Raw genomic sequence first — 27,791 nt, forward strand, 5'->3', positions numbered from 1 at the left:
TATACTTTCTGGTGGTATCGAGACTAACCCGGATCCTATCACAGGTTTATGGTATATTTTCACCCGAACGTCAGGAGCATTAGACGCAAAGTACAAAAATTATTAAGTACAGTGCTCGACTTCGGTATCCTCAGCAAAGTTCGGTAACTCGCGTTGCATCTGGAAATAGCTATTCATATAAATTTCGACTTTTATATTTTGGGGACTTTTCTGATTGGAAATGTTTGGGCAAAGAATTTATTGGGTGCGGTTTCGGTGTCCATGTATCTTCAGAAACCTGTTCAGAATCACAGTATGGACTTGTTTTATATTCGGTGCACTTTTACTTTGCATAGATGTAGCAAATCAACCAACAACAAAAAACAACAACATGCTCTTATGTCATTACTTGACAATCGTATTATTTCTGAGGCCATGTGTAAAAAAATATATATCATCTTCTGAACTCAGTTTCAAATGCCCACAGCTGGCACACCGGAGAAGGGGTTCTGATAGAATTTATGAATTACATTTACAGAAACTTTTCAGAGTAAGCAGGCCAAGGGTTACGAAGCGAACATTGATAATGAAGTGCTGTCTCTAACTTTTTGGAAGAAAGATAACTCGAGATATTGAAGTTTACATACAATCTTTTTCATCCATTATCTTGATTATATATTCAAGAAATTTCATTTATGAAAATACACATCTGTTTCATATTTGGATGTGTTTACTGATCATAAAAGTTAACGGCAAACTAGCAACTCAACTCTATGGCAAACAGGATGACTCCAATTTCCCCACCGTCAGTTTCTTTATGTAGCAATATTCCATTATGACCTGCAAATCTGGGTTATGTCGCCCAACTGATTCAATACACGAGAGCATGTTTTGCGTGCGATCAACTCATAAATCGAAACAGGCTACCAACAAATAAATAAATTAATTTAAATTCAGCATTTTGCAAATCCTATGGCCATTGTGATAACTTTCGCTTGATGCAAATTTTGCAGTCTTTCATCTGCATTAATAGGAATTTGCTTTTTGTTTAATTTTTTGTTCTGTCTTTTGAAAGATTCATTTTTATTTCATCTTTCTAAACTTTTTTTGTATACTTTGTAACTTATTTACTGTAAACTGCTATATATTATTTATTTCATTATTATTATATTTTTCCTTATTTTACATTATAACAGTTATAGTGCTTTATACAGGGGTTTCAACAGTCTCGATTGAAGGTCAGCATTTCGCAAATTCTGTGGTAGTTATAACGATCTAGTTCGTCAATACAACCTACCATTGGGTCAAATGCTGTCTGACATGTTTCATACCGATTGTTTGGCCGTTCTTGGCACACTGATTTTGACTACGGATAACTTCGTTTACCTGATCAGGATATAAGGCTCACGGCGGGTGTGACCGGTCGACCTGGGATGCTTACTCCTCCTAGGCACCTGATCCCACCTCTGGTGTATCCAGTGATCCGTGTTTGCCCAACTATTTATTTTGTATTGCTTATAGGAGTTATGAGATTTATCACTGTTCGTTATCTTCACATTTCTTAACAATTCTTATGCTGTTGTTTGAATTTAGTGCTTAAATTTTATAGTGAAAGGCTTTTGTTTGATTTGTATTTAATTCTTAACTTCTGAAACTGTATATCTATATAGTATGCGTGTAAATATGTATATATGTGTTTTTGCATGCTTACCTTGTGATATTTGTATTTTATTTTGTCTGTGATAGTCGGTTTAAGAGTTCTGTAGAGCTCATTTTATTTGTTGTTACTTGTACACAGTGCCGACTTTAAATAAAATTTACTTACTTACTTAATACAATTTTTGATTTCGCCGAATATTGTGTAAGGTTTTTTATACCAATTGTTAGGCCGTTCTTTACATACGAATTATCCGTTTACCTGATCAGGATAGAGAGTTCATGGTGGATGTAACCGGTCGACAGGGGATGCCTACTCCTCCTAGGTTCCTAATCCCACCTCTGCTATGTCCAAATAAACGAAATAGACAAAAAATTCTTCTCTTTACGTTTTGTAGTAAAATGCACGGGCACTTGGGGCATGAATCATTATCATTCCACCCCCATCCTCAACCACCCCACCCCCCACTTTAACACCTTATTTCTCTGATCTGGGATTGGCTTAAATTAGATTAATGAAGATATCCCAGGCAACAACATTGGGAAAGTAAACATTCTCTTTTGTCATTGCCTCACTGGATAATACGCATCAAGTCATCTGAAAGAGAAGGCTATGTAAACTGTGGATGCATCATTTGCGTAATGACAAGTTGAGGTTCGAGACATTTGTATGAAGAAACGTGTACCGTCTGCCTGGTCTGCGACTCGACTGAACGTCTTCTTTTCTTAATTTCTTCTTGCGAAAGAACGGGCTCAAATCTACACGGCTTCAAATTGAACTGTTCGTGACTTGTCATGTTTACAGTGATAAAGCGGAACCGACGGCGTGACGTCATAAATTAAACTTTGACAATGACCTCTCTCTTAGCGGCGGGTATTTTAAGATATATGATAGATTAATATTAATTTAATCGTTAAGCAAGGCTTCTTGTTGTTAAAGATTGTCATGTATGATATCAGTAAGTAATACTTTATTCATACAAGCAACAATGTGCTTAGGGTTGCCTTTCCCTTTAAACAACCCGACAAACTGTAGCCAGTCAGTAGCAAACCTAATGAGTAATAATATACGCATTTTGGTGTTCCTTTGAAATATAAACATATTTGTAATATTTTGTTATAGTAGGCTACTAAAACCAAGATATGTTCAATTTCCAATGAAGTTCTTTGGGAGGTCAAAGGTCATAACAATAACCCCCAGTTTGAAGCGGAGCAATATATCAGATAAAAACATTCGACCAAGATGTAACAAAAATCTCCCATTATCTTTTTTCATAACGAATCCACAACAACATAGTCAGCTATGCCTTGATTCTGCGTCCCGTTCGAAATTCCTCAATGTTCAATGCTTTTCATTTCGCCTCAACCGGTTATTTCAATTATACAGTTGGATAAAAGGTGAAGATAACGAACAGTGATCAATCTCATAACTCCTATAAGCAATACAAAATAGAGAGTTGGGAAAACACAGACCCCTGGATATACCAAAGGTGGGATCAGGTGCCTAAAAGGAGTAAGTGGCCCCTGTCGACCGGTCACACACGCTGTGAGCCTTATATCTTGATCAGGTAAACGGAGTTATCCGTATTCAAAATCAGTGTACCAAGAACGGCCTAACAATCGGCATCAAACACGTCAAACAGCAATTGACCCAATGCGAGGTTGTATTGACGAACTAGATCGTTATAACGACCATAGAATCTGCGAAATGCTGACTTCAGTAGAGACTGTTGAAACCCCTGCACCATCAACTTTGTTTGTCAGTAGCCTGCTTCGATTTAAAAACTGACCAATCGCAGAACAAGCTCTTGCGTATCGAATCAGTTGAGAGATTTAAACACCATATGCAGGTGATAATGAAATATTGCTACATAAATATGGAGATATAAACAGGCTCTTTCAAAATGATGGCGAGAGAAATCTTCAATCAAACAATAACTAAAATTAATTCAAAGCTCTGCAAGTTCAGCATAACATAAGGATTCTTTTTCTGGATCACCGCGTCGTCATGCTTTACGATGGACTATGGTTAATATCATACTTAAAATTGAAAAACACCTGTTTGTCTTAAATGCACATATAAGAAATAAATAACAATTTAAAAATTCATTGGGCTGTGAAGTGGGCCGTCTGGTGGTTTATAATAGTGTTATCTATTTCTTAAATGAAGATCTACATTTCGGTTAATATTCGCTGTATAATGTTATATTTTGTATGCGTGTCAATTTATTTATTTTTTAAATAATTCATGTACATTTACATTGATTGGAGGGTTTCTGGGCATCTACAAAAGAATTACTTTTTCTTCTTATTTTTTGCAATGTTTTCTTTCGCTAGTTTGTATTTGGGATCAAGATCTAAAGCGCATTTAAATGCCCCCAGCGCTTTTTCTTTCTCTTTGGTCTTCAGAAGGCTATAACCGAGGAGGGAATACGCCCTCGGATCTTTGACTCGATCACATGTCTGCTCCATGTCTTGCACGGTGGTGGTCAAATTCCCTTCTTTTTTGGTTTGGATAAAACATTCGATTAACAAATAATATGCGTATATGATGGACAAGAGTTCTAAACTTCCGGTCATGCTAATTTCCTTCTGTATCTTTTCGTCCATTGTCATGGATTCCATCTTTCCGTAGTAATTCACGCTAGTAGGATTTTCTTTTTCCGATTCAACAGCCTGTCTTAAAATTTTAACGGCATCAGTATATTTCTCACAAGCACATAGGAAGTGACCATATTCGACGAATAAGCCTGCGCCGTGACCTTCACCTTCCCTTTCCATTGCCTCCTGAAACATCGTGTCGGCTTTTTGTAACAAATCACGTTTGTTGGCCTTAAATACACACGATGCTGCGTGATATAAGCAAGCCAGGTGTTCATAGAGCCCCGCCCCTTTCTTGCCGTCCACATATCTGGTGATCAGAAATCGACAAAACGTGATGGGTTTCCAGATTTCTTCAACCTGCAGAACATTACTGAACTCTATGTTTTTTTCGTTCAAAAGGTGGGGGACATACTCTCTCTGTCGATCAGCCTCGGCCTTACCGTAAATTGGGACCACGAAATTGTCTATGACATCTTCAAAAATGGCAGCACAATGATCAAACCCATATTCGTTATAAAATCCATTGCACAATCCGTTGCAGACCACCATGAAACTCTCTACTGACTTCTGTGCTTGATTGGGAGATTTATATCCTTTCGCGTCGGCCAGAACTTGAGCAAATATCTTTTTCACGTCAGTATTGTAAGGAAAGATGTCCAATATTGTGTAGTTTTCCGACAGAGAAAATAGTTCTTCCAAGGGTCTTCGACGGATTGTGGTAAATCTTCTCTCTAACTGGGAGGACTGAACATCAGATAAATGATCTAAAAGGTTGTTTTTCTTTATAAAATAGTCGGGGAGAAATTTTTGCTTCACTGCATCAATAAGTTGATCCATGAGGTAGAGAATACAATAAGCGGGGTTCTTATGCCAGAGAGTAGGACTCAGATTCTCGCATGCGTAAAAGAATGTAGAGCGTATGTGTTGCTGTGTTATTATTCCCTCCGATATCACATGAACACAGAGCATATCAAACAACAGAAAACATTGTCTCTGGGAGTCGGCAAGTTCTTCAATTACCAATGTCTTCTCAGCAAGAGCAAAGGATACCCTCCACTCAATGTCGGACTGGGAACTTTTGCAGTGAGACGTGGGCACAATATGGCAGCCCGACTGCACTACTTTCTCAATGGTACTCTCGGAAGGCCAGTTTTGCAGACGTTTTCTCGATCTCCATTCATCTGCTTGTGACGGCCATCCAGGATAAGGAAGTGCGAGTTCATGCGAGACTTCTGATGGTTCCACTTCCGATATAAGACCTGTCTGTTCCGGTGATTGCTGAGATTCGTTTTGTTTATACCTTTCTTGCCTCGCACTCATTAATACCCCACGCAGTCCTAAAGAGGTAAACGGACGTCTGAGGTCAAGGGAATTCTCAGGTATTCCAGTAAATAAATCTGAAAATTTCATGTCGAGGCCATTCCCGGTACCATTATTTAAAAGTGTATCCATCATGGAATCTATTGCCTTTTTATTTGAAGAAAGTTTTGTCTGGAATTTCTTCCTTGATAAGCTGCTGCCTAAGTATATGACCCCTTTCTTTGTCACGGACAAATCTGCCTCGTTTTCATTGCTTCCATTTTGAAGAACTTTTAATCGGCAATATCCAGCATGGACGTTTTCATTACAAATAATGTAATGGCAGGTGTCTGCATCAGTGACAGAAGGAAGTGATATCTGGACTTCCTTGACGTGAAGGAAAACTACAGTCGGTTCTTTGACCAAATGTTTCTTTGCGAATGTTCCGTCCGGTTTCAGCACAACGAAAGATGGAAGTCGAAGACCCTCGCTAAAGCTACCCACGACTGTTGGAGTCTTGGTCGGATTCATAGTTTCGACGTAGCGGCGTGGAATAAAGCAGTGGGCAAAGAAAGAAAGATGCAGGTATGGGAGATTACTGGGTACGTCATTTCCGGTGAGGAAATCCTCCAGCACATGACTTTCCGCCATTTTACGGGAATACCTGCAAGTATAATGAAACATTTTGAATCTGAGTCATCAATAACTAGTTAAGTATCTAAATGCTATAAGTATTTATGAATTTAATGAAACAATTTGAAATACATATTGCATTTTGAATACTGTATTCATGGAACTATTCGCCCCCGTTTTATTTTCACCCTTTTCGTCTTCATTGTCAGTGGGCAAATTAAGACTGGGCAAAACTATTTCATCTCTTGTCTCTCATTTAGCTGAGTCTTTAAAATAAAACCGTTGCATTGCAAGTATAGAAAGGCTAAAATAACACGGGGCGAAAATAACCTAAAAGCTTGTTTACAACACATATCACACGATAAATCCGAGTTCAGAATTGTACGAATCAGCTTTTACAGTTAACATAATGGAGATAAAATAAGGTAAGTTGCATCCTATATTTCAGTATTAAGATATAAGTATTCGCCAGTTTTTGTACTAATAAGATTTCAAAACCACAATACTTACCACGACATTTCAACAATCAACAGTGAATAACAAAAAATCACAGAAAATTCAGAAACACATCAGAGCGAGCAATTTGGTCTGGTTCGATCTATATCTAATGTATTAACAGCTTCATTTTTGCACGGTTGATTTCATATATCATTTTGCTAAGGTTTCCCCATCTATTATGCATATTATTTCACTACATCAAACGATAACAACATGACAGGTACATCGAGTCGGGGGTTTTAAATTGTGTAGTTTATTCCAAAAAGGTTTTTTTTTTAATTATGCCTTCATTTTCAAAACATTTTCTTTCTTCTTTTTTTTTAAATGGCATGGTTTCAACCAAGGCCATATCTATGGTAGTTTTTATTTAAGATAAAGAACAAACAAAAAGGTGCATGTATGTTGTTAATGCCATAATTTGACCTCCATCCGATAGTTGTTCCACTAGATCAATAATTAATGGTGATAATCATTGCTGTTTGTCAGTAAACAAAGTTAACACGAAAGTGGATCAATTTAGGAAATTCGGACTGCATCGATTTAGGGAGTTCGGACTGCACCGATTTAGGAAATTCAGACAACATCGATTTAAGGAGTTCGGACTGCACCGATTTAGGAAGTTCGGAACCCGATGAACCCATGTTATATACGGTTTCCAATTCATACTTGCTTCGGATTTATATCCGATTTGTCAAGCTTCTATCATTAGCAGTACACACAAAAACGACTTCAATTATTGAATATCCTTGAAGCATAACTTCAAAACACTTGTAAACATATTCAAGAAAGCATGCCGTCAAGCTATACTTTACCTTATGAAAATCAGATAAGAATATTCATAAATTCATTTTGATTCCCCGTATATAACCAGTCCGCTAAATTCTGTTTCACGAGGGTGGTTGGTTACGGAATGTAAACAAAGATGGCGGCAAAGCATGATAAATAATGTACACGAGTTTCCCCAGATCGATACAACAGAAGAATTACATTTAAATGCCCAGGATTATCTTAATGAATATCAAAATCAATCCACGAAACGGCACATTGTCGGTGTAAAAAATTTAAATGTCCAATATTAAAAGTGTGTGTCCCGCAGAGAAGAAATAAAAGAGGATTTTTTTTTTTTTTTTTTTTTTTTTTTTTTTGTATCAACGAGGGCGTTTTAAAAATTCTGAATATTTAGGAGGTTTTTGTTGTTTTTTTATTTCACTATGAAATGGACAGACGTAAAGCAACAAAACTTACCCAGTGAAAAAAAAAAATCGGTAATGTAAATAGAGACCCCATAACAATGTGAGTTAGTAACAGGTATTTTCTCAAACTTTTTTCTTCATGTTTTTATAAAAAAAAAAAAAAAAAAAAAAAGAAAACCAGGCTTGCTGAGTAAATAAAAAAAAGGAATGAGAGTTTGAAAAAATCGGTTACTAACGAGCATGTGTTATGGGCCTGTTTCTCCCAGTATATGTTTTTTCATCATCATCATCATCCCCACAACTATCATCATCATCATCACCACCACCACAACAGTCATCACCATCACCACCACCACCACCACAACAGTCATCATCATCATCATCATCACCACCACCAAAGTCATCATCATCATCACTATCATCATCATCATCATCACTATCATCATCATCATCACCATCATCATCATCATTAATGTAAAGGTCTTTCTTTCAGCTGGTGTTAACTAAGATTTTCCTTACTTAGATCTGTCGAAATTAAATATACAAGGAAACGTTCAAAGACTGAAAATTAGAATTGGCCCAAAAAATGAAAACTTGTACCGGAGCGATGCAACCTAGTTGTTGGTGGGGGTAATACAAGCATTATCTGAATGCACCATTGTCCCGTGTGTAATACAAGCACTATCTGTACGTACCATTGTCCCGTGTGTAATACAAGCAGTGTCTAAACGTACCATTGTCCCGTGTGTAATACAAGCAGTATATAAATGTACCATTGTCCCGTGTGTAATACAAGCAGTATATAAATGTACCATTGTCCCGTGTGTAATACAAGCAGTATGTAAACGTATCATTGTCCCGTGTGTAATACAAGCAGTATGTAAATGTACCATTGTCCCGTGTGTAATACAAGCAGTATCTAAACGTACCATTGTCCCGTGTGTAATACAAGCAGTATCTGAACGTACCATTGTCACGTGTGTAATACAAGCAGTATATAAATGTACCATTGTCCCGTATGTAATACAAGCAGTATATAAATGTACCATTGTCCCGTGTGTAATACAAGCAGTATGTAAACGTATCATTGTCCCGTGTGTAATACAAGCAGTATGTAAATGTACCATTGTCCCGTGTGTAATACAAGCAGTATGTAAATGTACCATTGTCCCGTGTGTAATACAAGCAGTGTCTAAACGTACCCTTGTCCCGTGTCGCAGCAGGCATTAGCGGAACCTTCACTGCTATGGCGCTGAAACCCAGTTTACAAAAGGTCTTGCGACTAAGACCATTATTCTAAGACGTGTACCATTTTTACATACAATTTATGAAAATATTCTTGTAGTTTTATATATTCATCGACTGCTGTTCTTTGGATATACCATGCATTTTACACTTTTAAAAAAGTACAGCATTAAATGAATTGTAAAACGTACGTTTGGTCTTTACAAGTCTAAGACATTATGTAACATGGACCCCAGAGTACTAAGCATAGGTTTAAATATGTGATACAAGATGGTACATCTACCTGTGATAGTGATTCATTATCTGTCTCAAGATTGGACGCTATCTAATTGTAATGTTTCCATTCCAGTATGTATTTTCTCTTTCTTATACGCTGCACTGTATTCATTATTTCTGCATTCACACGCTACTACTTTAAAGCATCAAAAATTGAAATAGCTATTTGTTTTAGTTAAAACATTCTAGGTATGAGCATTGTTATTTATCAAAAGCTAAAAGCTACACGTGTTCTTAATGGAATTTTATCTGATACAATAGGATATTATCTTAAAATGTGAACAATATTCTTAGGCTGCCAGAATTAACTATATAGTGAAAGACCAATGCAGGAGAAATATAAGCTTCGATATAAAAACATGAAGGTTTCTGAATGGTTTGCTTTACATAGTTTTGATAACTAACAGGTGTTTACTCCTAGCCATCTGACCCCACCTCTGATATTCCCAGGCACCTGACCCCACCTCTGATATTCCCAGGCACCTGACCCCACCTCTGATATTCCCAGGCACCTGATCCCACCTCTGATATTCCTAGGCACCTGACCCCCACCTCTAATATTCCCAGGCATCTGATCCCACCTCTGATATTCCCAGGCACCTGACCCCCACCTCTGATATATCCAGGCACCTGACCCCACCTCTGATATTCCCAGGCACCTGATCCCACTTCTTATATTCCTAGGCACCTGACCCCCACCTCTGATATTCCCAGGCACCTGACCCCACCTCTGATATATCCAGGGGTTCGTGTTTGCTCTTCTCTCAATTTCGTTTTCTTTGTGGTATTTATGAGATGGATCACTGTTCGTTATCTTAAAGTTTTCACTGTATATAGCTTTTATAGTAAATGCGGTCGAATCTGACGCATGCGTCAATAAGTTTTCTGGTAGAGCTATTGTGGCAGCACCTAGTATAGTCATGTGTAGACGGTTTTCATCTTTGAGAGTTCCCTTTCCCATAAACTGTAATCCTACACAACTCAAATCTTCATTGAGAATGTATAGATCTTTCTATCATTCATGATTTGATGTACCGGTATTTGACCTTCAATACAACTAGCTACGTTATGACAGCAGACATCATTAAACTCCAAGGATGCATTTAGCATACATACTATCTGATGGTAATGTTTCTGTTCCAGTTCACATAAATCTCATGGATGAAAGTTCATACTGAAGGCTTTTCGCATCAATTCGACACTTCTTCACCAATTTTAACCCACCTGGCAACTCTGTTGTTTTCTGACAATTTTTAAAAAAAATTCATTTATCATTGTCATCCTTTTATCAAGATGTTAAAATCATATAGAGATGGAAGTGATACAATACCAATCTAGATCCTCAGTACCCCTTGCTTGTCGTAAGAAGCGACTAAATGGGGTGGTCCATCGGATGAGACCGCAAAATCCGAGGTCCCGTGTCACAGTAGGTGTTTCACGATAATGATCCCTCCCTGCTCAATGGCCATAAGCGCCGAGCATAGGCCTAAATTTTGCAGCCCTTCACCGGCAGTGGTGACGTCTCCATATGAGGGAAATATTCTCGAGAGGGACGTAGAACAATATTCAATCAATACCAATCTAATAAACATGAAATTTCACTAGTTATTCATCTATATTCAGGTTTAAAGCACCTCGTATGAAATATGATTTTAACAGTGAAAGTGTGATAAAACCCTCCATTATATTTTACATGAATTTTTGTGATTTTTTGGGGAATGATAATTTTTTGTTGTTGCAAATAAAGAGGTTTTAAGATAAGAACTTTGCTTTGATTTCATGCATGATATAAATAGCTAATAAAACCTGCAAAGAAGACTCATGTAAATGCTCTGATTTTTAAAAAAAAAAATTAAAATATTACACAAAAAGGCGACTGGAATTTCCTCTGACATGTTTTGGACATCTCTCTATTTCACTAAACGGCAAATGCACTACATGTATATGTAAATCACATTTTTCATGAAACGTGGTATGATGAAGAGTGTCTGAATACTTACAAGGTCATTGCTTAACATAAAGGCAAGATCATTAGGTATGATTTGAGAATTTTCATCAATAAAGGGTGTAGACATATTTCGTCCCGAAAGTCTTTTGTCTGTTCTAACCCATAATATTTACAGAATGAAATTCATGTCCCGCGAAAAAATCGGAAGAAACGAAATAAATGAAAACTCTCTTCTGTCTCTACACCCGACCTTTTCTTTTTCCTTTTCTCTCCTTTTTCGCGTCTTTTTACTGCTACCCCTTGCTCGCTTCATCTCCTAACACAGTTTCTGTCCTCTTCCTTTTACCCCGCCCACCCGAACCTACATGTAACAGGGAGCCGTTCTTACAATTATTCGATTCAAGCTTATTCTTTTGATAAGAAGAAAAGCAAAAAATATCGCAAATTGATGATATTTATTAATATTAGAAAAAAGGAGGCAACACATTTCCGTACATGCATGTTTGCAAAATAACAAGTACATATTTAAATATCTGAATTTGTTTTGGCAATAAATGGATTTAATTAACATAAACCATTATTTTGTAACATGATATTGTCAATTGCAATGTCTCCTTGGTAACCATCTCCAACAATTCCTGTGAACATGACTTCATATTTTTGCGCGGTTCGAGTTTTCTCCAGAGACACCTCGGCGAAATGCCACATGTCTCCCTGTTTACCCGACTTAGTCCATACGGAGGTAGCCGTGGATACCCAGCCAGGTTTACCTAGGACAGAAGCGGTCAAAGTACCAACGTGATTTCCATTCATGTGGTAATAAAACGATAGACAGGCACCATTATGGCTGGGAGGCACGGTAATACTAAGATAGTAAGCTGTATGACCGCTTGACATTTTACTAGCCTCCAAGTATAGGTAATGACCTTGGCCGGATGTGACGTCACCAGAAGGACCTGTACCGGAACTCGGAGTCGGTCCCTTTTGGATTATCCAGTCAAAATGATCTACGTTTTCTTTGTTTTGCATTGCTGTTGGTTGGGTTTCAAAATCGATCATAAACCCTGAAATGCGAAATGCACTTGCGATTATAACTTGACATATATTTTGAAAATAAGAGGCCCATGGACCATAACGTTCAACTGATAATCCCACAAATACTGCAAGAACCCCGTCCTATCAATTAAGTCCCTGAACCAGAAAACATGAATGATAGAGATGCCCCTCCCCATTAGTACAATATACCAAGTTTTTACTCTTATGAGGCAAAATTTATTCAAAAGCGTCTACATGAGAAGGAAAAATATCTTGCTGTGACCTTCAACTCAACAATTAGATATATCGATGACGTTTTATTTATTAGCAATACTCATTTTCATTCATGTGTAGATTTTTTATATCCCAGTGAACTCGCAATAAAACACACCACATATCTGCTTTATCTTTGGAGATAGATATCTACCCAAACTAACAACACGACAAGCTATTACTGGGTCGAATGCTGTCTGGTGCGTTTCATACCAATTGTTATGCCGTTCTGTACATACTGATTTTGACTACGGATTACTCCGTTTACCTGATCAAGATATATGGCGGGTGTGACCGCTCAACAGGGGATGCTTACTCCTAGGTATCTGACCCACCTCTGGTATGTCCAGAGGTCCGTATTTGCCCTTCTCTCGATTTTGCATTCTTCATAGAATATATGAAATTCATCATTGTTCGTTATCTTCATTTGCTTATTTACAAGGAAAGGGTGAAGATAACGAACAGTGATCGATCTTATAACTCCTATAAAGGTAAACATAACGAACATGGATCAATCACATAACTCCTATAAAGGTGAAGATAGCGAACAGTGATCAATCTCATAACTCCTATAAAGGTGAAGATACCAAACAGTGATCAATCTGATAACTCCTATAAAAGTGAAGATAGCGAACAGTGATTAATCTCATAACTCCTATAAAGGCGAAGATAGCGAACAGTGATTAATCTCATAACTCCTATAAAGGTGAATATACCAAACAGTGATCAATCTCATAACTCCTATAAAGGTGAAGATTGCGAACAGCGATCAATCTCATAACTCCTATAAAGGTGAATATTACGAACAGTGATCAGTCTCATAACTCCTATAAAGGTGAAGATAACGAACAGTGATTATCTCATAATTCCTATAAAGGTGAAGATAACGAACAGTGATTAATCTCATAACTCCTATAAAGGTGAAGATAACGAACAGTGATTAATCTTATAACTCCTATAAAGGTAAAGATAACGAACAGTGATTATCTCATAACTCCTATAAAGGTGAAGATAACGAACAGTGATCAATCTCATAACTCCTATAAAGGTGAAGATAACGAACAGTGATCAATTTCATAACTCCTATAAAGGTGAAGATAACGAGCAGTGATTAATCTCATAACTCCTATAAAGGTGAAGATAACGAACAGTGATCAATCTCATAACTCCTATAAAGGTGAAGATAACGAACAGTGATCAATCTCATAACTCCTATAAAGGTGAATATTACGAACAGTGATTAATCTCATAACTCCTATAAAGGAACAGTGATAGAAATGATTAGGAAATAAAACTCAACTGAACTTTCTATGTACTAAGTCTATAAATCATAAACAGCAAAATACTTGATTTCAATTAACTGGTTATAGCCTGAACACAGCAATACCACTACATCTTACAGCCTTGAATTTGGTACGTGTATCATACCCTTCATTGCAAGTCCCTACTCGTCAACTTCACTGGCAATATTTTTCACATTTGATCGCGATTTATCTATACCCATTTACAGCCTACCTTCAGTCATATTTGATCATGAAATGTAATAATTCTAAACAGAAAAGTTTCACAACACTGCACAATACGGACAAGATAAACAGGTATCGTACACAAGGTACTTGAAGAATTGTATGTATCGTTGTGTTTGCTGTGGATTCTTACAATCGATCGATGGTCTATAACATATTACATACCTCCGTTTTCAAGAGAATCCGTGCATGGTTGGCTTACATCAAGGTTGATGTCGTCCAGCGCTATGATTCCACCACTTCCACCTCCGAGTTTGGCCTCCAAGACCAGTTGATAATATTTAGTACCGGATGCTGGGATTGTGACTCTTCCAAAATTCCACTTGTCTCCCTGATGCCCCTTTCGTCTCCACCATACCCTTTCCTCAGTTCTTCCTTCTACCACTTCAACTTTATGAATCATGACGTCACCAACATCGTTACCGGAAACACGGTACCAAAACGAGACACACGATCCTCGTTCTGGAGTTTGGAGAATTCTACTCTCCAGTATAGCAGAAGCCCCCGAATCGTTAGATGTGTCCACATATAAGAATTTTCCTTTCCCTGTGGTGTGGTCTCCCTTCGTCCCCGTTTTCCAATCCGTCAAACCACCCTTATGTAGATTCCAGTCTATGTCGTCACGGAGGAGGACATTGAACCAGTCTTTGGAGGCAGTCTCGAAATCGGTAAAACCTGATATCAAATTGCATTTCAATAATGTCAAGTTTCAAATAATCGTAAACGATATTATTCTACTTTCATTTAAAAGACTCGAATCTGATTGGCCAAGAAACAGTTGAAAAACCAGAATGTTTCCCTCTCAGAATATATAGAAAGCAAGCGCTCCAAAGTGATAGTATCTAGCAACGGGTAACACTACCTGACAACGGGTGATATTATATAAATATTGCATGTAGTTGAGGGTAACATTGAAAATTTTCACCCCGAGAAAACCATTGTCAACCGAGGCGTAACCATGTTGACTTCCAATGTTTACAGCAACATAGAAAAAAAAATCTGAATTAAGTCTTTCTGCTTTGTTGTTTATGTAACATTCAGTATGATAAAACAAATATTGTATGCAAATGACGCTACGATCACCGTATGTTGCTACGCCTCGGTTGACAATGGTTTTCTCGGGGTGAAAAATTTCAATATTACCCTCAACTACATGCAATATTTATATATTGTCTGTCTACAGTACACAAATAACACACTGATGAATGTTTGGATTTTGTTTGATATTTTAAAATTATTCAATTTTACTTGATACGCACAATTTGATTGGCCAATATTGATTTTACTTGATTGGCTAATATTGTGCAAGCTAACTTGGTATAGGGACACGCCCTCTGGACAACCCAAGGCGGTGCATATTTTTTATCATTGACATCGCAGCACAGTTAAGTTATAGGCCTACTATGAAACAGAAATCGTGCACAATGAGATACTTTGTTATGCTATTTTTTCACGATGTTAATTATTAAATAAACAAAACGTACTGGTACACAAAACACTGGTAAATCTATATATCTAAATAATAGCGTAATTCAGGAAAGATATAATATTCCAAATAATGGTACATCAATTATTTGCAAATTTTGCTCAGTTTCATTTTGAAATACAATTTTCACTTGGGGGAAAATTGCTTGATCTGCCCTCTCAGAGCATAAAATGAATCGCATTTTACCAAGAGACGTCACGTCACGTGACCACCGACCAGTCACTTGTTATACTGTGTCAGACTTTTAAATTGGTTGCAATGTTGCATGCAAGTTTTGATGTAGTTTAAACTTTAAAAAAAACAACAACAACCGCATATTATTGCATTTTCTAGTAGTTCTGTGTCCGGAGCAATCATTTCCCTTTCTGTTGGTGCGTCTTCAAAGTCGATCTTAAACGTGCTGTGAAGAAACAGTTACATGCGTAGCCTACACGTATTTTCTGTTGTCAAGGTTACAAAGTCCACCTTGAATAACTACATTTTCAAATTTGAAAAAAAATTAATACATGGTCCGGTCATACGAAGAAAGAAGATGGCTGCCATCACAGTTCGACGCTTCTAAGTGAACCCTGACCTTGCGCGGCGCAAGTGATGGGTATTTGTCAGTATTTATTCACAATATCATAAATTAAAACTTGTAGGATTTTTTTTGTGTATTAGATTATAAGGAATGGGGCTAATCATTCACTATGGTATACGATATAACCTAACTTGGGGCAGTTTACGCTTCTTTTTTCTGAATCCGCCACTTCGCATATTATAACACATGACTGCTCGGAGTTAGATTATTTATCTAATGTAGGTTACCATTAGCTTTATTCCTTAAATGAATCTAAACCAAGCTACACTTCTAGTGTTGTTATATCATCCTCAAACGAAATCGTAGCTTACTGCAGTGTTTTAAAATAATGCAAAATGGTATTACCTGCTTTCACTCTCAACGGAATGACAATGGCGATACTTAAAAGAATCCTTACATCCATAACTTCCGGTTTTATTCCGTATTCTGATTATTGTATTTCAATAATTTACACTGATGAATATGAGATATAAGAACAAGTTGATTGAACACAAGCTTCCTGTAAAAAAAATTGATGCTTGTAACGTGGTTGTCACGTGATGTGTGACACATGGAGGAAAAACATGCGACACCGGTGTCGTGATGCACGTTATTGCTCCATTACAGGATTTCTGCACTTCGATACCTTGCAGTACTTCACGTCTGTCTGTAGTAATGAACGAACAATACTCAAATTTATTTCATCAATAGTTTAGTATTATCAAAAAGCATTTGACAAGTTAAAAAAAAAACCCACAATGATCACGTTGCAAGAATTCATTACATGATATGGTTCACTTGGGCAATATGTTGATGAGTATTTTGAGATGACATATATATCCCCCTTTATCTATGAACTGTAACTCTTTGATTTGATATCATGCTTTTAGTTATTAAGGAGAAGGATAGTACGATGACAGGCAGTCTTATAATATTGCTTAATTTTCCTTTGAAGAATATGAAGAAAGTGCACGAATTTTCGTGTATTAACTAAGATTAATTTCTTTTACTTTGGGTGCTACCGTTCTTGTTACGCCCCTACATATTGTATGTATCATTGTATGTATTATGATTTTCATCTTCCATATGGACATTCTTTGTGACAAGACCTTTCTTTTATTACCAAAGATCTTGAACTTAAAAAAATAACCTAGGTAAAATATCCTTCCAGAATTCTTAAGCACGACGTTCATACATTATATATACATCCATTATTTCAAGTATTTTCAGTGCATATCATGATTTTTTCATCTTGTGACTTTGACCTTTTTTTTTTTCTTCTTTTTTTTTTTTTAGCTAAAATTTCAAAACCAAATCTTATGAATAGCGAGTGATACGACTTCACATTTGATTTAAGCATTACTAGTGAGACCTTTCTTTAGGTACCGAATGTGTTCACCTTGACCTTCGAGGGTTTCTTTGTTGCCACCAGGAACGTAGTATTTTAAAACACATAAATGAAATCTGTTTCATATTTGGATGTTTTATTAAAGTTAGACTAACAGCTTAACTTTATGATGTTGTACAATAAATTGCACTTGGTTGACACTTGAGACCTTGACAGGATTCTGGGCGTTCTATTTTTAGAACGATGTTTGTCAGTTGAATTACACCCCTGTAAACGCGAGATCGTTAACCCGGACGCGATCGGTAACTCGAATGCAGTTGTGCAGAACTATAATTTGATAACGGGTAACTTTGAATGCTATTTATATGCCGATGCTTTGTCTAGTTTAAAATTTCACAAGATATTTAGGATAGTAGTGGCAAGTTATGAGACTGAACACTTCAATTAAAGGAAGGTATCCCCACAAACTTTATGGTATATGTAATCCATATAATTGATATGGCTCCAAGTACCGAAATTTCTTTTCATTTTCATAATGATTCAAATAATTACAAAATATTACGAATCAACATGACAAACTTAACATCACCAAAACGAGCATTTGGCAGCGTCCAGAAATGTGTTTTAAACGAAAGGTTGACAAAGTAGAGGCGATCGGTAATACCACAAATTGCTTACATGCAAAAAAAAAATGCAACCGGACAGCTAAATACTGTGGAATAATCATTGTTCACGGGGGATTGATGTTTGTGGATTTCGTGAGTCACTCTTAACCACGAATTTACGTGTCCTCGAACATTTTTAAAACCAGGTAGAGTTATCTCTCCTAGTGACATCGTATTGCTTACCCAGTACAAGTTTTTCTCAATGACCGTTTTATTGGAAACTTCTAAATTTTCTTAATGTTTTATTTTGTTAAGTTCTAATACTTTGCATTTCATAGTGCTCGATACCCCCCCCCCCCTCCCCCTAATAAAAAAAAAATAAAAAGACTTCAGGTATTGATCTTGATTATAATGTTGCATTTTGATAATTCTACGGATATAAGATTTCATGTCATACTGTCATTGAATTCTATTTAATTGTGTTTTATTGTTGTATTCCTTTTCTTACCCTTGTAAAGCACATTAGAGTAATTTGTTTTATATAAGGCGCTATATAAATTTCATTATCATCATAAAATAGAAATACACCAAAACTTGAATAAAAACAAAATAAAGGTAAAGGGTACAAATGTAAAGAAGCTTCAATGTAATACTTGTACGTTAAAGCAGCATGTCGACCCTGAACAAAATCTATAACAATGTACAACTCCAGTTATCACATGGAAACCACGTGTTTACAGACGACCAAACATGATCGAGTGTGAAACAACATACGATAACAAATATGATGCTATTTTCTAATCGTGTGTCATTAAGGTGTTTTGTACGATCGCTTATTACATCGTTGCCGATCGCAAAAATTCTAGAGAGATGTATAAATCAAATCCTTATTTGAAAGTTGCGGGGTATGTCACAAGTCCTAGTTAAGAGCAACTGCTTCATTATGACAATGCATTTTAAATATCCGCTTTCATAAAGTAAAGTATGAAATGTCACCTTTTTTTATCAGTCGCATACTACGATAATTATTATTCATCGATTATTCAAATAACACAGAAAACTAATTAGTTTTGCGTAAAATGCAAAGATAAACATCTTAAGAACAATTATCAGTTGCCCAATAATCGTAAAATTCATGAGAAAATTCTAAAAAATAAAAAATTGTAAAAATATCTCTCACCTCATTTTCACGGTATACCGAGAAAAACACTAACCACGTTGTCGACCACGACTGAGTTAACGATCTCGCGTTTACAGGGGTGTAAATAAAGATGATGCAACCCTGTTTATCTAAGTCACAAAAGCCAAGGGTTTGGATTCTTCGTTTTAGTATGAATATACTGTACATTTTGTGGTAATAGGCGCATTTTATTAGAACTTAACAGAATTACATTTAAACTTTTGCATCCGGTGATGGGATTAGATTGGTTGTAACAGTCTATATTCTCGTGGGAGATTTCAGCTCGGTGCTAAACCTGCATCGGACACTATTTTTAATTTTCGATAGACTTAATCCGGGAATAGTACCCCTTGCTTGTCGTAATAGTCGACTAAATGGGACGGTCCTTCGAATTAGACCGCAAAATCCGAGGCTCCGTGTAACAGCAGGTGTGGCAAGAGCAAGATCCTTCCCTGCTCAAAGACCGTAAGCGCCGAGCATAGGCCTACATTTTGCAGCCCTTCACCGGCAATAGCGACATCTCCAATGAGTGAAAAATTATCGAGTGGGATGTAAACAATATACAACCAACCAACAACCTGCACATGATGTTTATGTCTCTCAACTGATTCGATATTTGAAAACATGTTCTGCGTATGATCGTTTTTTTTTTAAATCGAGGCAAGCTACTGACAAATCACGTAACGTCACAGGAGCCTCAACATTCTCGTTTGAAATGAGCATTTCGCAATTTCTATGGTCGTTATAATGGTCTTGTCTGATGTGTTTCCACATTCTTTATCTACTAATTTTTACTACAAAATTTTCAGTTTACCTTATTAAGATATAGAGCTTACAGCGGGCGTGACTGGGGATACGTACTCCGCATATGCATGTGATCTCACTTCCGGTATGTCCAGGGTTTTGTGTATGCTTTTTTTAAATTTTGTATTCTTTACAGGATTGACGATCGAGATTGATTACTGTTCGGTATCCTGGCTTACTGATTCACGGTAAGACCACCATGTACCACTGATGTAACGGAGTACCGTCCATCAGATGGTTTTTGTTGTTGTTGTATGAATGTGTTAACAATCCTGTTCTCGTTTCATTTCATTCAATAAAATACTATACATACATGCCGTCTTATTTTCAGTGGGGTTCAGTTGTACACATTTGTCCACAATAACACATGGCTTCACACAGAATATTCTTTTTAAAACCTCTACATCATTTCGGTGAATTAAAAATGGTAACAAGCATATTTCTCGTTACCAATTTACGTATATCATGAATATTCAAACAGAGTATCAATTTACGTATGTCATGAATATTCAAACAGAGTATCAATTTACGTATATCATGAATATTCAAACAGAGTATCAATTTACGTATATCATGAATATTCAAACAGAGTATCAATTTACCCAATATATATTTAAGTTATTCTAGTTTTAAATCGCAGTGATCAATCTGACAACTCCTAACAAGAGTACAAAATTAAGAGTATAGTACAAATATGGACCCCATGGCAGTGTTAGGTACCTAATAAGAGTAAGCATCCCCTGTCGACCAGTTACACCCACCGTGGACCCTATATCTGAATAAGACAAAATCAGTATGCAAAGAACGGCCTTTTACCTAAATAACAGTTTGTATTTGCAAATTAGATCGTTATAAAGACCATAGAATTTGCGAAATACTGTCTTTAAACGAGACTGTTGAAACCCCTTGTAATATCAACTTGTTTGTCAGTAGCATATTATCTTTCATTGATAGATGACAAAAAAGTATTTTATATATATACGTACAATCATGGATTCAGTAGAGGGCACAATCTTGCATTCTGATTGTAATTTGATCACTGTTTTGTTATCTTCATCATTTCATCCTTTTGAACTCTTTGATGGAAATAATTTGAATACAATAGTTTTATAAATGAAAGAATTAATAAATGTCTGCAAATCTAAGTTCTGTCGTTATTTTTAATGTGAAACCTACCATATCTTTTCATATTCTGTATATCGTAATTATCTAGATGAAAGGAGAATTGACAAGGGATTTGTAAAGGTTCCCGATTAATTTAACTACAGAAGTATTTGTATTGAGATATGTATAAGGCTATATCAAGTATTTATAAAAACAACATTCGTCTTGCAACACCAGACCCGTAGGACAGAGGAAGGCGTTACTAAGGTAAATCTTTTTATTTTATATTATCTTCTATTTTAAAGGTGTACATGTAGACAAATAACATGATTAAAGTAACTCATGACACCAAAGTTTTATTCAATGGTTCGTTAAAACACCTCTTATGAAGTATGATTTCACCATTGAAAGAGTTGATAAAAGCTCTCAATTATTTTATATGAAGTTTTTTGTGATCTTTTCCGGAATGATAAAAAAGGTGTTTTATTTGCAAATAAGAGATTTCGGTGTGATTTGATACTTGTTATGAATATCTAATTAAACATGTTCAAAGGGCTTCGATACACGTTCTAATTTCTTAAATTAATAAAACAACATCTATGAAAATTTATAACGTGTCTTGTTGATAGAATCTTCATAAAAATGTCAATTAGAAAAGAAAGATATATCGGAGAAATATATCTGAAAAAGAAATTGAAATGGAACGGTGAAAATTCAATCTAATTAAAATCAGATCCTAAGTTACGCTCACAATCGCTATAATACGCAGAGTATACGGCGCGGATCTAAGAAGTCTGACTTTAATTAGATTGGATGAAAATTCAGAAATATTCCGATCGAAATTATAAAAAGAAGATAGCATTGAACATTGTGTATGTAATCGGAAAACTACACTCCTTTAATTGATGTAAAATGGTTTACAAATTAAATGAATGGATAAAGAAAACTAATTTCTTGATGAAAAGTGCATACATTTATCAACAACATGATTGTTTTTAGTTAGTAATTTCTATTAATTTTTACCGGGGTCGGTACTTTTTCTCTCTCAAATCTGAAATATAGCGATACATTTGGTCATTTCATATCAATTTCTTTTTAAAAAATATTTGTCTAAACTATCTTTTTTCTAATAGACATGTATTTTGATTATCTTATACGTAGATTTAAAAAAAAATATTAACATATAAATTGAATGTTTTCAATATTCATAATTTTTTCTTAAAAAATGAAGAACGTATCCGAGTCATTTAGGCATGTTTTATGAGATTATTCACATCATGCACTACGCCGCATAAATTTACAGCCTTTTTATACACAGGGTGAACGGATGTAAACTAACGGAACACGGGGGTGGGGGTTTGGGGGGGGTTGCTGTTAGAATCATCATTTAAACACAACATTTCAAAGAAAAATGCACGCACTGTAAAACCACTGACGTGAATTATTCGTGTTTAGATATTTGATAATTATTTCTTACAGGGTTCTAGCAGCACTTTTGAATTATGCCCAAGACATGATGTAAATACGATATGGACGATATCGACAAACCAGACATGATATCCACTTTTTTTGGCACGCTGTTTTTGGCTATAATAGCTCTAAAACTTCATTGTTATTTCGGATTTCAAACATTTCGGTTGAGCATCACTGAAGAGACATTATTTGTCGAAATGCGCATCTGGTGCCGTATAAGTTTTACATTATAACCCCTGGGTCGAGGCCTCTGCTGGTGGACTGTTAGTCTCCGAGGGTCTCTACAGCCCATTAGCTAAGTACTTCGTTACTAGCTTGAAAATACGGATGTATATTTAATTGCTGTTATAAAATTTAGAAATTCATTTCAAAATTAAGGATTATCTCCCTCGCGCATAGCTCTTATCCTTAGACGAATTTGACTCCATTTTTTGGCACATTGTTTTTCCCTATAATAGCTCTAAAACTTCATTGTTATTTCGGATTTCAAACATTTCGGTTGAGCATCACTGAAGAGACATTATTTGTCGAAATGCGCATCTGGTGCATCAAAATTGGTACCGTATAAGTTTTACATCGTAACAATATCTAATAATCACATACCTGACGATGTCGTGTCAATATCGAATCATGATCGTTTTTGTAATGGTGTATGAGGACTAATATAGAATTGATTTCTCTTCCTGGCAACATGGTATTGATATCGAACCAAGATCATTTTTCTTAACATAGTGTTAGAACTGGAATAGAAATGGTTTCTCTTCCTGTAAATATTGACGATGTCGTGTCGATATCGAATCATGATCGTTTTTGTAATGGTGTATGAGGACTAATATAGAATTGATTTCTCTTCCTGGCAACATGGTATTGATATCGAACCAAGATCATTTTTCTTAACATAGTGTTAAAACTGGAATAGAAATGATTTCTCTTCCTGTCAATATTGACGATGTCGTGTCAATATTGAATCATGATCGTTTTTGTAATGGTTGTATGAGGACTAAAATAAGATTGATTTCTCTTCTCGATATCGACGATATCGTGTCGATATCGAGTCACGATCATTTTGCATTGGAGTTTACATTATGCTGTGTATACTAAGACTATTAATTCAAACACATTTAAAACAGAAATTGTCGATATCGATACGATATCGTTGTGAGAATGTCGATATCGACCTCGTAGGCAGACACTATGCTGAGTATACTTAAAATTATTAATTCAAAACATTGTAAATAGATAATGTCGATATAGATACAATATTGTTGTGTAAATGTCGATATCGATGATATCGACATCGTAAGCAGGCACGAAGATATCGACTCGATATCAATTTGATATTGACGATATCGAAATCGGATTAGATCTTGCACTTTTGATAAACTTTGAGTGTTTGATCGTTATTATCGCCAGTTAACCAATGTTTAAACCCTGAGGGTAGTGTTATACTTTTCCATTTTCTATTAAAGTACAGCACTAGAAGCATGGGAGTATGGAAGGGTTGATTGATTGATTGATATTTTCCACCAAACTCAACAATTTTTCAGTTATCTGGTGGCGCCCAGTTTTTATTGGTGGAAGAGAGAACCCAGATACAATGTACCTGGGGAGAGACCACCGACCTTCCGAAAGTAAACTGAGAAACTTTCTCACTTACCGGTAAGGGAATTACCGCCATAATTATATGCATCCTTCTTGTATTCTTGATTTTACTATATGACATTTTCAATTCAATGTTACCTCATAACATTTCAATTTTAATTCCTAATACTATGTTTTATTTTGCTATATGACAACCTTAATTCAGCTTCTCCTTCGTCAACTTTCCATAATTATGTACATGTAGCAATATTCCATTATCACCTGCATATGGTGTTTATATCTAGTTTTAGAGGTTTCAACAGTCTCGTTTAAAGTTAGAATTTCGCAAATTCTGTGGTAGTTATAACGATCTAGTTTGCCCATACAACCTGTCATTGGATCAAATGCTGCCTGACGTGTTTCATACAGATTGTTAGACCGTTCTTGACACACTGATTTTGACTACGGGTGACCCCGTTTACCTGAACAAGACATAGGACTCACGGCGGGTGTGACCGGTCGACAGGGGATGCTTACTCCTCCTAGACACCTGATCCCACCTCTGGTATATCCAAGGGTCCCTGTTTGCCCAACTCTCTATTTTGTATTGCTTATAGGAGTTATGAGATTTATCACTGTTCGTGAAATGGACGACTCTGTGGTGTCTTTTATTTCGACATCACAGGGATGTATCGAATCGACATATGAATGAAAAATATTATTGCTCATAGATAAAACGTCGTCTATATATCTAAATGTTGCATTGAAGGCCACAACAAGAGATTTTTTCTCCTCACGAAGAAGTTTTTGAATAAATTCTGCTTCATAGGAATATAAAACAGGTCAGCTAACAAAGGAGCACAATTCGTGCCCATGGAATTTCCAACACTGTTGGAAGACCTGATCACCAAAGACTACGAATATATCATTAATGAGGAACCCCAGCATATTTTTAATTTAACTTCGGAATACTTGTGCGTGGAATCAGAGTGGTGTTTAACAAAATAAATTTGGGATGACTGATCACTAGCTATGAATATTTCCGTTTTCCATTTTTGTTGAAGAAGGTACTGCATGTCTATGATATTAAAAAAAAAGTCTAGTTAAGTCTTTAATTTATCATGAGGATAGGTCGTGTATATGATTATTTTTTGTTTTAGATTTTGCCTGTTGTCCATCCTGAGGAAATACATCGATATGGGAAATGTAACATTGGTGCATGTTGAAGACAATGTAGAAGGGAGAAGTGAGCGGGCTCCATTAGGCGCTGCAAGCTATCTGTTCAACCTGACTGGAATTATTGGAAACATACTAGTTTTACACGTGTTTCGTAAGCGCATTAATGCATCGTCCAATTACACGATTTTCGTCATGTTTCTATCAGTTGTTGACCTGATTACCTGCATTGCATATTGTGTTAAAGAACTTCATAGAATGAGATTTGTTTACGATCAGGCATCAATGTCCTACCCTTTCCTTTGTAAATTTGGTCACTATGTAGGTAATTCTTTCACCTTGTCCTCTTTGCTTTTCGTTAATTTCATTGCATTTGAAATGTACAGGAAAATATGCAGACCTTTCAAACCACAAATTACTATCAATTGCGCAAAAATTATGTGTGCGTGTGCTATATTGATAAGTTTAGCCGAATCGTTTCCGATTTATTTGATGTACGGTAGAAGATACGTATTAGTCGAAAAAAGAAATGCCACCAGGTGCGCTATCCAAAACAGATATGACGAAGACCTTTTACCAATTCTATATTACGGCGTATTCCTCACCGTATCTTTAATTTCTATTGTACTAACTGTGATATTACAAATAAGAATACAAATTGCCCTTGTCAACAAAGACAAATTCAAGCAGAAAAGGAAATGCATACTTTCTACCCTTAGTTCGGAATCTGAACAAGAAACGAGTAAGAAGCCTGCAGCTGATCAGGATTCGGAGAGAAACAGACGGATTGCGTTTAGATTTGCCTTTATATCTATGTTTTTAATTGTCAGCGTTATTACGCCCTTGGTATATCAGGCCATTTTAGTGGCACGAAGACACTTCTTCCCAAGACAGAGAATTTCCAAACTGGAGGATGTGGTGGAGGAATATCTACCAGATATCGGTGCATTCAACGGAATTCTGAATCCGTTCGTCTACCTGTTTACTGACAATGAATTCAAACAAGAACTAATCCAAATGTGTGGGCGAACAACATAATACCTTTCTACCTCTTCTACAGGATGAAGATTGCGTAGCCTGCAACTCCCGTTCTGTTCTATGTAGTTAACTGTTGTATGCATGGGTCTTATGGAGTATTGTATGCCATTCCAGAACTTGTCTAGTTTACTTTTAAAATCGTTGGAGTCTTTGACACACACTACCCAATCTGGCAACCCGTTCCACTCATTTACTACCCTCAATCCAAACGAGTACTTTCTGATATTTATCCTTCAATCTTCTCGTGTGTTCCACAAAAGATCAATGCTACTTGTCATTATGTTATAGTTGGTGACACTTTGCCCATCAAGCAGCATCCCTATCGTATAAATCCATTAAAATTGCAGAACTTAAGAATAGAATTGCAGTACAAGCTGGACAATGACTTTATCGAACCAAGTAAAAATGATTGGAACTCACCTTGCATTTTAGTACCGAAACTTGATGGTACCTACCGATTATGTGCTGGCTTTCGAAAAGTGAATTCTGTCACGAAAACAGAATCTTATGACTGTATTGACAAAATCGGAAATGCCAAATTTGTCAGTAAATTTTACCTGTTGAAGGGTTACTGGCAAGTCCCATTGACTGAGAGAGCCAAAGAAATCTCTGCATTTGTGACTCCCGATGGCCTCTTTCAATACAAAGTGATGTCGTTTGGTATGAAAAATGCACCAGTGACCTTTCAGCGGATGATTTATTTCCTTCTAAATGACCTTCAATGATCTGAAGCCTACATTGATGATGATATCATCTACAGCGACACATGGGAGAAACATCCCCAAATCATGCGTACATTCTTCGATATTCTGGTAAAAGCAAACTTAATAGTGAACTTTGCAAAGAGTGACTTTTGTCATGCTACCGTAGAGTATTTAGGTAATAAAGTAGGTCAAGGTTATGTTGCACCTATTATGACTAAAGTGGAAGCTATTGCAAAGTTCCCGATTCCTACAAACAAGAAAGAGTTAATGAAATTTTTGGGCATGACAATTTTTTACAGAATATTTTGTCCAAATTTTTCTTCAACAGTTGGTCCATTTACCAACTTATTGCAAAAGAGGGCTAAATTTGTAAGGACTGCGATGAATCATTTTGTAAAATTAAATCTGTTTTCATGAGTAGTCCATTTCTTTCGGCTCCAGATTTTTTAAAGCAGTTTAAGCTTACTGTAGATGCTAGTGATGTAGGAATCTGTGCTGCTTTGTTTCAAGAACATAATGACAATGTAGATAGAGTTGTTTCTTATTTTAAAAAAAAAACAACTTACGA

At 36.2% G+C, this 27,791-nt stretch overlaps 2 protein-coding genes across 2 annotated transcripts; both read right to left on the minus strand.

Moving 5' to 3' along the window:
* Positions 1-3,841: 3,841 nt before the first annotated feature.
* LOC125665500 (uncharacterized) lies at positions 3,842-7,795 on the minus strand. Its single transcript, XM_048898151.2, has 2 exons — positions 7,482-7,795; positions 3,842-6,202 (listed from the first exon to the last, which is right to left on the minus strand). The coding sequence occupies exon 2, from the start codon at positions 6,187-6,189 to the stop codon at positions 3,931-3,933; it is 2,259 nt and encodes a 752-aa protein (XP_048754108.2). The 5' UTR covers positions 6,190-6,202; positions 7,482-7,795; the 3' UTR covers positions 3,842-3,930.
* A 3,976-nt stretch (positions 7,796-11,771) lies between these two features.
* Positions 11,772-16,772, minus strand: LOC125666331 (MAM and LDL-receptor class A domain-containing protein 1-like). The gene is made up of 3 exons (XM_048899506.2): positions 16,577-16,772; positions 14,331-14,840; positions 11,772-12,395 (listed from the first exon to the last, which is right to left on the minus strand). The coding sequence occupies exons 1-3, from the start codon at positions 16,632-16,634 to the stop codon at positions 11,896-11,898; spliced, it is 1,068 nt and encodes a 355-aa protein (XP_048755463.1). The 5' UTR covers positions 16,635-16,772; the 3' UTR covers positions 11,772-11,895.
* Between the last annotated feature and the right edge of the window lie 11,019 nt (positions 16,773-27,791).

Source organism: Ostrea edulis, chromosome 10 (genome assembly GCF_947568905.1).
Source record: "Ostrea edulis chromosome 10, xbOstEdul1.1, whole genome shotgun sequence".
NCBI classification, from domain to species: domain Eukaryota; kingdom Metazoa; phylum Mollusca; class Bivalvia; order Ostreida; family Ostreidae; genus Ostrea; species Ostrea edulis.

What these genes read in the sequence shown, in the direction of transcription:
- LOC125665500 (XM_048898151.2), bottom strand. Translation starts at nt 6,189, where the DNA reads ATGGCGGAAAGTCATGTGCTGGAGGATTTCCTCACCGGAAATGACGTA.
- LOC125666331 (XM_048899506.2), bottom strand. Translation starts at nt 16,634, where the DNA reads ATGGATGTAAGGATTCTTTTAAGTATCGCCATTGTCATTCCGTTGAGA. An exon ending in TCCGTTGAGAGTGAAAGCAG is followed by an intron (nt 14,841 to 16,576) that starts GTAATACCATTT and finishes ATTTGATATCAG; the next exon opens with GTTTTACCGATTTCGAGACT. An exon ending in GGATTCTCTTGAAAACGGAG is followed by an intron (nt 12,396 to 14,330) that starts GTATGTAATATG and finishes TTCGCATTTCAG; the next exon opens with GGTTTATGATCGATTTTGAA.